The sequence below is a fragment of the Triturus cristatus genome, chromosome 6 (assembly GCF_964204655.1).
Source record: "Triturus cristatus chromosome 6, aTriCri1.1, whole genome shotgun sequence".
Taxonomy (NCBI): domain Eukaryota; kingdom Metazoa; phylum Chordata; class Amphibia; order Caudata; family Salamandridae; genus Triturus; species Triturus cristatus.
In genome coordinates, this window is record NC_140589.1 from 1,342,020,175 (window position 1) to 1,342,038,048 (window position 17,874).

The 17,874-nt window shown below is 44.8% G+C and overlaps 1 protein-coding gene across 1 annotated transcript in view; it reads right to left on the reverse strand.

The window, feature by feature from the left end:
• RYR2 (ryanodine receptor 2) overlaps window positions 1-17,874 on the reverse strand; it is a 3,458,987-nt gene that overhangs the window by 723,686 nt on the left and 2,717,427 nt on the right. The window contains exon 68 of the mRNA XM_085612346.1: window positions 11,064-11,304. Within this exon, the coding sequence (XP_085468472.1) occupies window positions 11,064-11,304 (241 nt within the window). The remainder of the gene's footprint in view (window positions 1-11,063; window positions 11,305-17,874) is intronic.

Genomic DNA, 17,874 nt, shown 5'->3' on the forward strand with positions numbered 1-17,874 from the left:
CAGTGAATCAGAAAGATGCACAGTAAATTATGCTATTCAGCTACTGTGCAGGGGTCAGTCTGTCCTCTGATTGCCCGAGCTTGAGCGAGTAAAAGGAGGTTAAGAAAGTGTCTTCCCCATGTCTCTGGAGCAGACAATAGTGGCAACTCATTTCGGTGGACTCACAGCGTTGCACAACAGAACAATGTCTACTGCTGTCTCCCTCATAGAAAGAGGAAGTCCCTGAAAAAACAAAACATAATCTGAACATTTTTCATTCAGGAACGGCACAAAGCTTTTTCTCTTTAATGCACTAAAATATCAGTTTTAGTTTTTCGATGTAATAATACCTGGTGTCCACAAGTGACACTGATGGATGGAGCATATTATATTTTATTGATTTTAATTTAGAAAATCTTTAAAATACCAGATGATGCCAGTAAGATTCCATGACAACACTTAGAACAGAATTTCCAAAAATGCTATTTCTGACAATAATACCTTCTGCTTTGCTTAATTGAGCAGTTACTGGGTTGATTTCGGCAAATACAAATGAAATTAGTTACATGACATAGAGTGACTTGCAATTTAAATGACAATGGCTCCACAGATTTTGGCCAAGACAATATCAGTTAATTGGCCTTAGATGGTGACAAGTACTTACTAAGGTTTCATTGTGTTCTGAGCATGTTTGGCAAAAATATAAACAAATGGTTTAATATAATACCAGGCTGCCAACAGAACTTGGGTCAATAATGTCATTGTCTCAGTTAGCAGCCCTGCAATGAATAAGGTTTACTGTGTTCAGCATTTCCTAGGTAGCGTTAAATAAATGAACACAACATAAAAAGCTTTTGTGGAACCCCAGTATACGGCGGTGCCACCACTGTGCCCCACCATGACATTAAATAGTTTTTAGTAAATGTAATCCATAAGATAATATTTCAAGGTAGTGCATCGGCAATATCATTTAAGTGCATCTTTTTCTTACAAAAGAAATGGCACTTATTTCCCACTATTTCTAACATTTGGTAAAACATGGCATGAATTGTTGAATTACACAAATACATTTTATTATTATTATTTTTGTGATTTCAAAGTATTTTATTTATTTTTATACAAGAACACATTAGCAATTCTGTTACAGAGTTAGTATAGGTTGTACCAAGCACAGCTTGTACATCAGTGTATTGAGACCTTATGACACGTTTATTTCGCTAAACCCTCATGACGATAGTTAGAGAAAAGGGAGAAAGAGGCAGACAGAAAAAGGCAGAAAACACAGGGAGGAAAGAAGAGGAAGGAGACAGGCAAGGAGAGTTACAATCCTTATCAATTACATCTGACATTCTGTGGGGATGTTGTCGCACATGTAGTCCGGTGTCGGTAGGGCTTCCCCTTGCGGCGAGCCCGAGAAGGCGACAATGGTTGAGACCAGTAAAGAACATTTGTCTGTGTAGTGCGATCATAGGGGGTACCAAGTTGTGTACCGCCGGCATATCTAATTTTCATGGTGTTTCCTAACAGTCTAGGTACGTGTCAAGAGTTTTCCACATCTTTCTGGATGCCGGTTACCAGGGTGAGTTCTGTAGTGCAATATTGTTAGCACCTCTGAGATGGGTGATCCAGTTGATCCAGCCTGTGTAAGACGTTTTACTTGTGTCTTTCCAATTGGCGAGGACCATTTTCACTGCTGCTGTCAGTAGTAGGTCTAGTAGGTCTTTATCTGGTTCAGATCTCAAGTCTGTGCACATAAATGCCATGGTAAGGGTGGAACATTCTTTTGTTAATATAGCAAGTTTCCATAGCACACAGCTACCGCCCTGGGGTTTCCTGGTGCTTCGGCAGAGGTAGGATACATGCAGGCCCCACTAGCTTAGAATAGCCAGGTCTTCAGCTGTCTGCAGAAGGAAGACAGCGCCTAACAACTTCTTAAAGATTCTGGCAAGGCATTCCACAGCCTGAGGCCCTGGTATGTAATGAGAGACCTCCTGTACATGTCTGTTTGATTCTGGGAACGAAGCACAAGGACAGTTTGCTAGAGCACACGCCGGTTGATATGATTTCACCAGCTCGTTAAGGAAACGTGGACATGCCCCTGATCTGGCTCTGTGCACATAGCACAAGGCTTTATGTATATGTATGTATGTATGTATGTGTGTTCTTATATAGCGCTCGACTTACCCTTGGGCATCTCGGCGCTTGCATTGGGAACCCGTCCTGGCTTTTTCCCTGTGAGATAACCCGTACTGGGCATCCCCAAGGTGAAAGCCAGGCATCCCGCCGCGGGGGGGCCGTAGTGGAGATTAAGCAAGCTATTGCCCAGAGTTGCAGAGTGTGAACCCATGATTCGAGTAGGCACCGAAGTGAGAATTATCGAGTCCGTGGACACTTGGGCTCAGACCCTGCCGCGTCGGGAATTGAACCCTGGTCCCGGGTCTGACCTCTGCTTCAGGGTATGCCTCCTCTAACCAGTGAGCCACACTTCTCCACTTTAAAGAGAATAAGCTTCACCACCAGGAGCCAATGAAGTTCTTGGAGAAGGAGTGGAGCAAAAGCTGCTCTAAGGAGTCTGTATAACATCCTAGCAGTGGTTCAGAACCACCTGCAACCGTCTGATGGATTCCTTATCTACCCCTATATAAAGAATGTCCAGTCTTGACATTATAAGTGCCTGAATAACTGTCTTTTAAGCTGGAAGTGGGAGTAACTAGGTGATTTTCGGCAACCAATTCAGGGGGCATAAAGGACAGCTTGTCATCCAGTAAGAAGCCCACGTTCTTAACCTTGGGAGTTGGATCTGGTGGAGCACCCAGATTAACTGGCCAGTGCTGTGGTTCCCACAATGCTGGCTTCTTTCCCAGAACCAGTACCTCTGATTTATTTCCATTAGGTTTAAGCAAGTTGTTATTCATCCATTTAATGACTTGTCCCAAACAGGAGTACAAGGCCTCAGAATTGTGTTCTTGGCCAGATAACAAGGAGAAGATGATGTGTGTGTCATGGGCGTAAGAAAACAGAGTGAGGCCACAACTTCCCACCACGTCAGCAGGTGGACGCACATAGATGTTAAATTGTGCTGGGCTTAGGACTAGGCTTGTGGAACTCCTGGTGTAAGCGTGTGCGATTTGGAAGAGATGTTGGCGGAGGTAATCCGGAACAAGTGATCCTATAAAAAGATGACCTCCAGGTGAGCGTGGACCCCTGAAGACCTAGAACAGACAGTCGCTCCAGAAAAGTGGCATGATACACAGTATCGCAGGCCATACTGAGGTCTAGTAAAATCATTGTGGTTGTCTCGCCTTCATTCATGTGCCATCTAAGTTGTTCCGTGACTCCCAGAAGGGCAGATTCTGTACTGTGCCTTGACCTAAACCCAAATTGAGATGGCTGAAGGTGGTTTTGGGACTCCACAAAAGTGTCAAGATGTTTGTTGACATGCTTCTCCATAATTATCCATGATTATGGACTTGATGGTAAGCGTAGAAATTGGTCTATAGATAGACCAAATAGACAGGTCCAGGTTGAGCTTCAGCTTCTTCAGAAGGGGGCGGACCATAGCGTGTTTCCAATGCTAGAAGGCTGTACCCCACCAGCAGCTCTATGATGTCTGGATATAGAGTGTTGAGCTCCGTGCGGGACAAATGGTCTCTAGGAGACCCTGACTTCATTGTTTTAAGCAGTGACATGAATGTAGGCAAGTCAAGATTGGGCCAGCAGTCCAGTTTCTGATGCGCTTGTAGAGAGGCTGATTTGTTTGAGTCCCTGCTACCAGTGGAGGGTAGATTGTGGCATGCCTGAGCATTGTCCAACCCATCTGCATAAAGTGACTGTAGGATATCAAACACCTTATTTACAAAGAACAGTGCCAGTGCCTCACAGTGAAGCTGGCACAAGGGCAGCACAGATGAAACTTTGTTAGGGTCGTAAAGGTCCTTGACCACTCTAAAATAGGTTTTAGAGCAGTTATGTATGGATGTAATTTGCACAGAGTAGAAGGTAGATCAGGTGGCAGTCTTTCAGTGCTAACTTATTTTTAAGCTTGCTGTCCTCATCATAGGTTAATCTCCAGGACCTAGCTAAGCCCTTACATCTTGATTTTGTCATCCGTAAAAGTCTTGGTAAACCAAGGGAACCCCTTGTGTTCTGGCGGGCTGACTACATTTAGCTGGCAGGACAGTAACCAGTGAGTCTCCCTCAACCTCTTGAGTTAAGCTCGGGATTGTGCTCCTCTGTTGGCTGCTAAGGTGTGGGATGTTTTTGTCTAGACCATGCCCTGACCTTAGACTGTGATCTACCCCTTGCTCTGGGTGGAGTGGAGCAAGCCTGGACCAAGAAATGTACTGCATGATGGTCAGACCATGGTAAAGCCAGTGGAGAGGCAGGGGCATGATGTTTTAGATTTGAAAAGATTGGGTCAACTATAAACACTTTCACTGAAGCCCTCTACCTGTCACAAAACATAATACTCACACTTTGACATGGTCTGTGGAGGAACTCATATTTATATTTCTAAGCAATACTCTGGGTTTCACCCTCCTCTTTTTCGGTCCACAAATGCAACTTCCAAACCAAATAGTCTTACTTTTCAACTCAAAGACAACTTCCTCCCAACCTACACAGAACTAGCACACAATTCATACTCACTACCTGCCTACATTTACCAAAGAACATCTAAGATGGACCTTCCTTAAGATCTGCTTAGAGAACCAAATCGACAAATAGATCCGATACTTAATACTGAAGAAATAAACCTCTAAGTCAATGGTTTTATTTTTTGGGTGGACACCTATGTTACCTGACTGCCTCTTTTCTCTTCTATACATTGCTCTATTTATGCACTGAATGAAATTATTTGACAGACATACATCTAGCTGAGGCAATACAGCCTGTGTAGCCTGTTTTTCATCTTGATTTATGAAAACACTCCCATCATCTCTGTCCATGTGGACAAGGATGTATGTCTAAGCATTTTCCTCTTTGCTCAATTATTTTCTGAATCCTGTCATCTGTTCTAGCCCTATGCATCCACTATGCTTTTGTGGACTATCTAACTGAGTCACTAGTTTCCTGGGCTTTCTTCAATTTCAGTGTTAAAATTTTGAAACTGATTCTATTGTGGGTTATTGTGTTAATCAAAACCTCTTCAACAGAATGTCAATTCTTTGGTGCCACCCTCCTATAGCTATGTAAATATTGGGTATCTTTGCAACTGGGCATGTAAATCTACAGAAAAAAACACATAATGTCAAAGGAAAATCTACTGATATAAAGCACTAAATGACCAGAAGAACAAGTTACTTACCTTCGGTAACGCTTTTTCTGGTGGATACAGTATCTGCCTGAGGATTCCTCACCTTGTGAATATCCCCTGCGTCAGCAACATTCAGAAATTTTTGTAGCTCTCCACACCGACGAGGATAACGTCACAATAGCATGGCTCCGCTCGCGGCTCCGCTGACGTCACTGGAGCCATAAGAGGGCCTCATCGGCATGATGACGTCAGCTCCGCCCTTTTTTTCCGTGCCTTCGAGGCACACGGAACACCTCTAGATAAGTCAGATGTAGAAGACCTTGCCCTGGTAGAATGAGCCCTTATACCCTCTGGAGGTTCCTTACCGACCAAAGAGTAACAGATCTTGATGCACAAGATAATCCATCTGGAAAGGGTGCGCTTGTGCACCGCTCTGCCTTTCCTGCAGCCAATGAAGCCCACGAAGAGCTGGTCATCCACTTGAAAGTCTTCAGTTCTATCGAGGTAAAAACTCACCACCCTTTTAGGGTCCAAGCGGTGAAGCCGCTCCTCCTCCTTGGAAGGGTGAGGGGGAGGTTAGAAGGTAGGAAGGATAATGGACTGCCCCAGATGGAAAGGAGTTACCACCTTAGGCAGAAAAGCAGCCCTGGTCCTAAATACCATTCTTTCAGCATGAATGGTTAAGAACAGGGGTTTCGAACTCAGAGCTGAAAGCTCATTTACCCTCCTTGCCGAGGTAATGGCAATGAGAAAAACAGTTTTAAAAGACAATAGCCTTAAGGGACACTTATGCAAAGGTTCAAAGGGTGAACCCATCAAGTAAGTTAAGAGAAGGTTTAAGTCCCATTGAGGCACAATAAATGGAGTGGACGGAAATTTGTTGGTAAGGCCCTTAATGAACCGAAACACAATAGGTGATTTAAACAAGGACGGCTGATCCGGTAAGCAAAGGAATGCCGACAAGGCCGATAAATAACCCTTCACAGTAGCTACAGCAAAACCTTGCTGAGCTAGAGAGAGAGCAAACTGAGGGATGTTGGATAAACGAGCCCTCAAAGGATCAATAGACTTCTCCCCACACCAATGAACACATTTGGACCACCTATAGGAACAGATAGACTTGGTGGAGTGACGCCTGGCGGACAAAATCATGTCCACCACATCAGGCGGGAGAGAAAAAGAATTCAGGTTGCCCTGTTCAATCTCCAGGCATGAAGGTGTAAGCTCTGGAAGTGGGGGTGTAGAACCTGCCCCTGCGACTGCGAGAGGAGGTCTGCCCTGAGAGGGAGACAGAGCGGAGGGCACGAGGAGAGGTGGAGAAGATCTGTATACCACACCCTCCTTGGCCAATCCGGGGTGATCAATATGACTTAGGCCCGGTCTTGGCGAATCTTCCTCAGAACCCGAGGAATCAAGGGTATGGGAGAAAACGCGTAAAGGAGATGTGAGTCCCATCTCAACTGAAACGCGTACCCCAAAACTCCCTGCATCGGATACTGGAGACTGCAGAATGACGGGCAGTGAGCGTTCTCGTGAGTGGCAAACAGGTCCACCCGAGGAGTTCCCCACATCCGAAAGACGTGACGAACCACCTCCGGATGGAGCCTCCACGCGTGGTCGGTAGAGAACTGCCGACTGAGACTGTCTGCACGCACGTTCAGAACTCTGGCCAGATGATTTGCCATCAGACAAATCGGATGATTCTGAACCCAGGACCAGAGACGCAGAGCCTCTCTGCAGAGACAATGCGACCCCACTCCTCCCTGCTTGTTGACATACCACATCGTGGTAGTGTTGTCCGTCAGGACTTGAACCGACTGACCACGAAGGGAAGGGAGGAAGGCCTTGAGTGCCAAACGTATCGCCCGCAACTCCAAAAGGTTGATGTGAAGCAACCTTTCCTCCAGAGACCAAAGACCCTTGATCTCCAGATCCCCCAAATGTGCACCCCACCCTAAAGCGGATGCATCCGTTATCACTGTGGCCACTGATGGAGGTAGATGGAAGAGCTTTCCTTGAGACAGATTGCCCTCCACGCTCCACCAAGACAGATCCGCTGCAGCTTCTCTGGAGATCCTCACAGACTCCCTGAGATCTCCCTTGTGCTGATACCACTGCCTGCGGAGGCACCACTGGAGCACCCTCATGTGCCAGCGTGCATGGTTGACCAACAGAATGCAGGAAGCAAACAGACCGAGCAGACGAAGGACCTTCAGGACTGGAACGACCGCTCCATTGTAAAACAAGGGAATAATTTCCTGTATATCGAGAATCCTTTGCGGAGGTGGGAATGCTCGACACACACTAGTGTCCAGTACCGCCCCTATGAACAGGTTGCGCTGAGAGGGCACCAGGTGAGATTTGGGCACGTTTATCGAGAAACCCAATTTGTACAACAGCTGAGTTGTAACCTGCAGATGATGAAGCACCTTCTCTGGCGACTCTGCTTTGATCAGCCAGTCGTTCAGATAGGGGAAAACTGGAATCCCTGACCTTCTGAGATGGGATGCCACCACTGCCATCACCTTGGTTGAGACTCAAAGTGCAGTAGTAAGACCAAACGGGCGAACCGCAAACTGATAATGTTGCAACCCTACCGTAAAACGGAGATACTTCCTGTGCGACTCCAGGATCGGAATATGAAAATATGTATACTGCAAGTCGATCGACACCATCCAGTCCTCCTGTTGCAGCGCTTGAAGAACCTGTACAAGGGTGAGCATCTTGCACTTCTCCTGCTTCAGAAAAAGGTTCAAGATCCTGAGATCCAGGATTGGAAGTAGCCTGCCACCGTTCTTGGATATCAGGAAATACCGGGAGTAGCATCCCTGACCTATTTCCTGCTCTGTAACCACCTCCATCGCACCTTTTTTCAGCAATGTAAGGAGAAGAAGGTGGTCCTTCGTGCAAGCACCTTGGAAATGAGGGTAAATTGGAGGGAATTCCCGAAAGGGAAGAGCATACCCATTTTTTACAAGATTTAGAACCCAAAGGTCTGTAGTGACCGATCCCCAATCTTGCAGAAAATGGGTAAGCCGACCCCCCACAGGACCAACATGATCCAGAATGGTGGATATAGGGCTGCTTTGCAGTGGTAGGAGGGAGGGAGGAAGAGGAGGAGGAGGGGAGCTGACGATCTCGTAGACGACCTCTGTTCCTGCCCCTGTAGTGCTTATTTTGCGGCTGCTGCTGCTGAGACTGCCTATAGGTCCGAAAGGACGACCTCCCAAAACCTCTAAGAGGAACCTCTAGGCTGCGCCTGCAGGCCCAGAGACTTAGCTGTGGCTTTTCTGTCCTTGAACCTTTCCAAGGCTGCATCTGCCTTCATTCCGAACAGTCCAGAACCATCAAAGGGCAAGTCCAGAAGTGTTGCCTGCACATCTGGAGAGAACTCCGACGACTTAAGCCAAGCACTTCTTCTCGTGGCAACCGAGGAGCCCATGATCCTGGCAACAGAGTCCGCAGTGTCCAAACCACCCTGAATAACCTGTCGTGCAGCTGCCTGAGTTTCCGACAAGACCTCATTAAAATTCTGCCTGTCCTCCTCAGACAATTTAGGAGCCAACTGTTTTGCAGAATCCATCAGAGCGTGGATGCAATGGCCCAAAAGACAGGTGGCATTTGTGGACTTCAAGGCCATAATCGCAGAGGAGAACACTTTCTTGGCCGACTGGTCAAGCTTTTTCGACTCTCTATCACCAGGAACTTGTGCAAATGCCCCAGATGACTTCTTTGAACAGGCAGCTTGAACCACCAGACTTTCAGGAGAAGGATGGGATGTAAGAAAGTCTGATTCCCTGTACCTCCTAGAAACAGATTTAGACACTGCCTGAGCTGAAAAGGGCTTCCGCCTAACCTCTATAACTGGCTCAGTGATGGCATCATTAAAAGGAAGCAAAGGTTCTACCACAGTGGAGGGAGAATGAAGAACCTCTGTCAGGATGTTGGATTTAAATTCAGCCGTTGGGAGCTGCAAGTCTAAGAGCTCCGCTGCTTTCCTTATGACTGTGTGGTAAGGAGCCACATCCTTAGAGGGAGCATCTGAAGGAGGAGAAAGCTCCCATTCTGCGGACATATCAAGGACACTTGCCTCCTTTAATTCTTCAAACAAGTCATCTGACTCTAGAAGTTCACCCTCTTCCATTTACCTCTGCTCTTCCAAAATCCTCTGTGCCTCTCGCCTGGATCTAATCCTCGGAACCGGCATCGGTGGCGCCACACACAACTCCGACGGAGCCGGCGTCGAACACGGATCCGGAGGCACAGCCTGAGCCGAACGAGGTCGAGTTGGCGGAGCCGGAGGAGAAGGAAGCGGCGTCAACGTCCTCGGGAAATGCCAAGACAGCGGCACTGGAAAGAATGGCATAAAGGGAGCCTGAGCATAGGCCTGAGGAACCCCCAAATTAAAGGCCATTGGACTCCATACATGGCATTCAAATAATGCGATGGGTCTTGTCCCAGGCCAGGAAAAGGGGGGTAAGGCTCAGACTGAGGCATTACCGGACTCGGGCCAATCGGCGCTGACGATGGAGCCAATGGAGTCGACGACTTATCAGGAATCGGAGCCTCTTCCACCGGAGCCGGAGAATGCGTCGGCGTCGGAGATGGAGCCGGAGCCAGAGAACGCTCCGGAGAAGCTGCAGGCGAAGCCAGGCAAACAGGTGAAGCCAGATTCGACACAGAAGGAGAGGGAGAAACATAGTCCTTACGGAGTCGAGGAACTGGTGAAGTCGATCTCGGAGCCGTCTCCTTATCTGAAGGGCGTCGAGACCCATGCCTCTTCTTCTTTTTTTGTTTCTTTGACTTTGAAGCATGACCCGACGTCGACTTTGAACCAGACCTCAACCTTGACCACCTTCGACCTCTCTTCTCCTTCCTCATCTTTGCTATGAACAGCTTGGCTTCTCTCTCCTTTAATGTCTTTGGGTTGATCATACGGCAGCAAGAGCACCCCTCGACGTCATGATCCGACGACAGGCACCAGACACAATCTTCATGTGGATCTGTGATGGACATGTGTTTTCCACACTCTCTACAGGGCTTAAACCCTGACTTCCTCGTCGACATCTTTAAGAAAGAAGCAAGATGAGACCAGAAACACAGCAGAAACACAAAGTAACTAGAAAAGCTACGGAGAGTCCTAAAAAACCGTTAGCGTCGACGGTGCTGAACAAAGGGAACTGAAGTCATCACGGCGACGAGGCCCTCTTATGGCTTCAGTGTCATCAGCGGAGCCGCAAGCGCAGCCATGCCATTGTGACGTCGTCCTCGTCGACGTGGAGCGCTACAAAAATTTCCGAATGTTGCTGGCGCAGGGGATATTCACAAGGTGAGGAATCCACTGGCAGATGTATCCATCAGAATTGGTGTGTTTACAATGTTAAAAAATAAACAGCCTTTCCTTTTCAGATGGAATGGGAAGTTAAGGAGCCAATGAGGTATATTTACTTAAAGGAAACTTAAAAGAAACTAGATAAAAGAGAACCAGTATCCTTATTGATTTTAATGGTGTAACGCATTATACAGTTTCATAAAATAAAGAAATAACCAAGTTTTTTACAGAAGTATTCTGTGATTCTCATCAGATATAGAAGGGTTCTTTCAAGTAAGTGGTATTTTCATGAATTGCAAAATCAGAAAATAATGATTAACAAAAGAACAGATTACTAAAATAAGCTTAGAGAGAACCAAGGAATAACATTTCTGTTTTTAAAATTCTTAGGTAGTACTGCTGCTTTAAAGATCCTATTTTCAAAAGTTTTTTCACTGTGGTAAAAAATAAGGAAAACCTTTTGAAAAAAGGACCTCTACAAGGAGCACTTCACCTTACCTGTTATAGTCTACAAATCGAATCAACAAAGGGTAGAAGGCATAGAGGTCCCGTGCCAAGGTGGTCAATTCATCTAGGATGAGTAGCTCAGCCTCAGACATGTCACCTCTTCCCTCTGCTCTAAGATGTTCTTCATCTGCTATGACCATTGCAGCTTTTTTCTTTAATTTCTCCATCAAAGGCAGGAAATGGGTCTTTAAAAGCTGGGGTTTCACTTTGCTGATGATGGGCTGTGAAAACACTGATTGAAACCATTACCATTCATTAGTATAAAAATGTGAAAACATAATAATGCAATGACATTAATTGTGAAGAGGCATTCCCCTTTCATTGGTCTGCACAAAAAGAACCACAAAAATCCTCATAGGGTAGTGGGCTTTATCAGGGTAAGAAGAATAACCATCCCCAACATTTGGACAAAGCTAGACTACTAAAACCACTGTGAACTAATTCTTCAAAAAATTATAGTAAAGGAAACCAAAACTAATGCAAAGGCATCTGACATTTACATAACCGACATACATTCCAAACATTGTGTTTTCCGCAGTATTGAATTTAATATTGCCATATCAGTGAAGCTTAAAAGGTTCTGGCACTTAGAGAAATGTACTAATCACTTCCAGCATGGATGTCATAAAAGAAACAACTTTCCCAGATTGCGACCAAAAATAGACCAAAAATATATGTTTGAACATAGCAGAAACATTTTGCTAGTTATATTGGACATGTTTTAGTGTCTGTGTCAGACAACATTGATCGCTTGGAGTCACTGAAAAATAGAAACAAACTATGGTGCACAAATAGCACTCTGAGATTTCTTTATATTAAGAGGATATCCTTGATCATAATATGGCAGGAATCAGTTTCCAAAATCTGTTCTGACTCAAGCCTCCTTTGACACCACAGACACCCATCCTTTAATACACCAATTATCATCCTTTAGACATCTTACTGTTTCAAATACTACTGTAAAATTTCATTTATTAATTACATCTCTACAATTATTTAGACCCAATTTTGAATATAACAACCACTATACTAGACTGGTGTAAGGACAGAAACTCTTCACTAGGTTGAGAGGACTCTCTGAAAAACCTGTGTGCTATAGAAAGATGTCAATTCTATGCTGTCTTTGAACATCTATAGAAAGGCATTAGCAGTAAATTTTCTTGAAGATACATAAAAAATCTGAACCTTAGTAAAACAAATGTATTCTCATTTGATGGTGAAGCATGTGTTAAAGATAATAAAACATACACAGGACATGCATCGCTTGAATAATAAGTACATGCTGCTGATGTTAAATTACCTATCAAGTTTAACTTTTGTAATACAAAGAGGCCACATATATTGGATTAGACCATGGGTGGATGGAAAGCATGTTTTCTACAAAATAAATACTAAGAGAAATAAGTGTTTTTAAACCTAATGATGAAATTATTTAAATTGAGACCTGTGTTGAATATTTAATTTGAGAGATTTCGCACATGTAATTCTGATTTTGTTGTATATGTCCTGGAATGCCCGTGTAGCAGGCAATATGTGAGCAGCACTATCCACCCTGATAGGAAAAGAATAAGAAAATCATATTGGCAACAGAGAACGTTTTTTTAGTAGAACATGTATCCAAGCACAAGAGGGGTGGTAATAGGACCTTAACTCTTAGAAAGCTAGAATACAAATACATCATCGATCTTGAAACCATGGTTCCACTTGGTTGGAATATGGATGAGGAACTCAAGGTATATTTAGAAAGAAATTAACCTATTTATAGACATGCTAGAAAGAGAGCACCTCCTTTTTTAGTTCTGTCTCTAATCTCCATGCAAATAATGTATTCTTAGCTGTATGGGCCCTTGCTCTTCGGTCAACGATTCCAGTAGCCAATGGACCAGTGATGGCTCCTCTATAGAAGGCAAAAGGGCTGTGATCCCCCAAACCATCACCCCTTACTGTGCATCTTAATGATTATACAATATATATTTTATGTAAAAACAAACTTGCACATTTGTTTACATGTAAAAGCTGCAAAATCACCTTGCACCAGAAGATGCTTCCCTGGTCATGAAGTGAGTGTCAAGGCCTAACCCAGTAAAGGTGAAGGGGGCACATGTCTCCACTCCCTGAGGTTTTAAAGGCCCTGGAGACCCCATCCTTTGGCGCCAGCTCCTCAGTGGTGTCCAGCGGAGCCTACCCCCAGGTCACCATTTCCTTGCACGCAAGAGCATGGGCAGGTAAAACTTGTCTGCTCCCACTAGGTTTTACATTGAAATTCATTAGTTAAAGTTATCGCAAGTCACCATTGCCCTTTTTAACCACTCGGCTGAGAATTGACATAAAGTGTCCCCAGGTAAGCCTTAGTATTATCAAAAACAAGTTCTATATCTTGGACATCATTTGAAAATGGAACGAAGAAGATGTCACAAGAAATATTCTTGACAACCAGAAAATTAATCCGCCAACTTCTCAGAGGGATGTCAGGATTTTGACAGGGGTGGGCTACTATTGTCAGTGGATTCCCAACTTTTCCCTAGTGGCCAAGCCTTTACAGAAGCTAACACACACAGATGTGTCTGATCCGGTACCTTGGTATAGCAGCTGCTTGGTTGCCTTCCTGTAGCAGTGAGGAAGTATCTGCTGTGCTCTGGCACTGGGAATGCCTGATTATAACAAAGCATTTCAGGTCTTCTGCATTGAGAGGTAAGCTGACCTCTCTCAGTGCTCGTACAGCTTCACAGAAACTCCCAACCACCAGTGGCCTATTTTTCTGCTACCCTTGATCCCATAGCTGCAGTGCTGCCTGGATGCCTTAAAACTGTGACAGTGGTAGGTGTAGCATAGAAAGGTGTGAGATTATTGTGATGGGTCATCCACTTGCTCTATTCAGGCCCCACTCTGTTGAGATATTTGTGAGTTGTACCCATACCCAATACTTGACAAACAGCTGCCTGACCAGATATTATTGATTCATACTGGCAGTGGAGAATGTCAAAAGGTGTGCTACCTGAACCCTAACACTGTCACCTCTTCCTGAAACTGAGGGTGAAGATGGGGAAATAGAGCATGACTGTTATGATGTCACTGAACTGTGCACCAAGCCAAGACCAGATATTCAAAATGAGCCACTGACTGAGTCCGATTTTGTACTGTTTGTTGATGGCTACTGCCTAAAAAAGTCTCATGCGTAATTGAAGCATCCTGGCTTCAAGGAGTGTTTTATGCACAAGTGGCTGAATTGATCGCTCTTACTAGGACATGCTGTGTTTCTGCACAGCTGAAAATGACAATTATAACTGATAGTCAGTGTGGCTTTGGTGTTGGTCACGACTTTGGGCAGTTATCGCCACAAAGGGAATTCATGACTTCCTCAGTTTCCCTTATATGTAATGATGAAGATGTAAGGAGACTGCTTGAAGCATTGCAGTTACTTGCCCAAATTGCAGTCATGAAATGTTTTGCCATCGCAGTGGAGATGACTATGTGACAGTCAGCAACAGATATGCTGACAAGGTTGCACAGTACTGTGCCCATGGTGCTTGTACATTTAACAGTGAATACTGTAATGAAGAGGAAGATGAGGCTAGTCACAACCTATTGTTAACCACAGCTGACACATGGGAGGAGGTTAAGAGGTTACAGGAAGAAGTGTCAGAGGCAGAACAGCAGAGTTGGGTCAGAGCAAGAAGTGTCAAAAGAGATGACGGCATTTGGATTTCAGGAGATGAAAGACTTGTGTTGCCAGATATTCTGTTGCTCCCAAAGTTGAAACATCACCATGGCCCGGATCATACAGTCAGGGATGCTATGGTCAGACAGTTTAGACAGACATGGTTTAACCCCAGATTTAAATTGATAGCTGAAGGATTGTGTCACAGATGGGTTGTGTGTCACCACATGAACGTAGGCAAAAGAACCGTAGTGACACTGAGCCACATAGGAGTGATCATGACAGTCTCACAGTAGCTAAATTCATACCACGGTTCGGCTTCCCGCCTTCGCTTAAGTCAGACGGAGGGACTCCTTTCAATAATGAGCTCCAGCAAATGTTGTGTGAAGCATTACAAGTGGAACAGAGACTACACTGCAATTATTAGCCGGAGGCTTCGGGAACCGTGGAACAAGTGAATGGTACACTGAAATGAAAAGGATGAAAGGATTGCCCTCTCATGAAATAATCATTGGCAGAGCAATGAGATTGACAGTTGTACCTGCAAATACACTTGTGAATATTACAGATGACAAGAATCCAAATTGCTGCAAAGGAATGGCTGATGTGGGGCATTCTGTGTCTCATCACTTATCAGGAGCAGTGTCATAACATAAGTGTCAGTGACTGGGTCCTGGTGAAGAAGCATATTCGGAAAACATGCCCGAAACCTCATTGATGTGGCCCTTATTAAGTCATTTTGGTGCAGACTACTGATGTCAAGTGCGGAGGTCTCCCCAACTGTATTCACAGCTGCTCATACTTGCAGAGTAGAGTGCACCTCTTGATTATGTGACAGCACCTCTCCCACAAGTGGCAGTTGTAACAGAGATAAATTGGGAGCATGTGAGACAAGGTGTAGGGGACAAACAAGAGTTTGAAACAGCACATGTTCTGACTGAGAGGGATCTTAAGTAGAGGCTGGAAAGTCTCATCCTGTGGTGTTGCCTGAACCAGATTCAGACCCTGATAAAGGGCCTAGTGCTATAGTAATGTGAGTGGGAGCTGAAGAACATTGGCCAAGAAGACAAGAGCGAGAGACAGTTTGCCGAGCAACGTGTGCCTCCCACCATTCCAGAGGATACTGAGGATTCTGACTTGAGTGACAGTGAGGTGAAGGGTTTGCACTCAGGAGATGAAAAAGAGCTAGAGTACCTTGTCGAAGGACATACCTTGCTGCAAAGGAAAGGGAGAGAGAGCTTTGGGACCTGAATGAGGAAAGTGCAATTCCAGCTAAACCTCCGTGAATATTGTGGCTGAACTTTGTTTTGACTTTACTTTGCTGGGCTGGCCTGCAGTTGCTGCTTTGGAGAGGAAAGGGACTGGACTTTGCTGTGTATCCTGCTTGTGAAGTTTCTCCAAGGACTTGTGTATGCTTGCCTTCTGTTAAGAAGCCTCAGAGCCAACAAAGAGTTCATCTGCAGCACACCTGAACTCCACTGCTGGGAGTTCTGACCTGCCAAAAGGTGCTAATTCCAGTTCCGGGCACTTGGAGGTTTTTCAAGATGCAAAAGTATACAAAAGACTTCAAAATCAATGCTTTCCCCTTTCAGCTCCTGCTTTTCTGATGCAGCACAGCTGTGTGGGAAAGTTTCTGCGCACCACCACCGTGCAGCTGAAGAAATGGACGCAGCACCTGCCCACACCCGAAGAAACCACTGCAGCCTAGTTCAGCACACCGCGTCTCCACAATCTGAGATCACTGCACCGACTCGGACTCAGGCCCTGCTGTGTGGCTGAAAGAATCAAAGCATTGTTGGAACTTGGCTGAAGAAATCGACGCAGCGCCTGGTTGCCACCGCCACATCGACCTCCAACGCATCCAGATTTCCATGCATCACACCTGTGCACCAAGCTTTCTACTGCATCACCTGCAGACCAGAATCGCATTGGATTTCAACGCATCACTTCCCCTCACAGTCCGGTTTTTACGCAACACTTCTTCTGAGTGCAGCAGAACTGACGCATCGCCTCTTCAGGGATTCAGGAACCGATGCATTGTTGTGTTTTCCAATGCTTCACTCCTCGGAGGTGTTTTTCATGTGTGGATTTTTGACACATCTAAAGGACTTTGTGTAAAATCACTGCATCCATAGAGTTCTATGGACAGAATTGCTTGAAACCTTTAAAAGTCATATTTAGAGTTCTGTATGTTGGATTTGTGTTGTTTTGGCAGTGTTTGGTTTAGTTAAAGATTATTCATTTTTCTAAACTGGTGTGGTGTTCATTTGTAGTGTTTTCAATGTGTTACTGTGTGTGTTATGAACAAATACTTAACACATTGCCTCTAAGATATGCCTGACTGCTCGTGCCAAGCTACCAGGGGGTGAGCATGGGTTAACCTGGGTGAGTATCTTCTGTACCCTGACTAGAAGGAAGAGTCCCTACTTGGAGAGAGTGTACACCACTGCTGACTAGAGACCCCATTTCTAACAATATATAATGTAACATATCCTATGGCACTCTTTCTGAGCTGTCATATAAATTGACCACTGCATATTCTTTCTAATAACTTTCACAGATAGAAAATTCCACATGACTGGGGAAAACACTGTATTTATTATTGTGCTAGAATGCGAAGTTCAAGTTATTTTCTATAGGGAGAATGTATTAAGAAAAACAGAAAACAGGCCGGAAATTTGTATGATGCTTCGCTAGTGGAATACACGCAGATGAAAAATCGAGGATAACAAATGATCCAGAAAAACTGTATGTAGGAAGCCTTGAATCAGGTGATTGCACTTTAGTTAGTTAAATTGGTAACAACTGTACTTCTTTCCTGAATAGAATTAAATAAATGTATTTTATACATAGGAGACTGGAATTACTGCTATACTCTCAAAATGTAGCCTGCCATGTATTCCACCTTGGGGTCATGTTTGTAATAGCATTAGCAGTAGGAATCGAAGACCCTCAAGGAATTTTCCTTCTTGTAAGGCTTGAAACAAACAGCAATCCATTGAATACAGCTACCTGGCTCCAATGCCATTAATGTTTTTTTCATCTTGAATTTCTGTGCTCTTTGTGACAATCACCATTTCAGAAAACATATGGGTTGTTTGTGAAGCTCGCTGGCCCTTTGGTGGTAAGTATCAGCACTGGCAC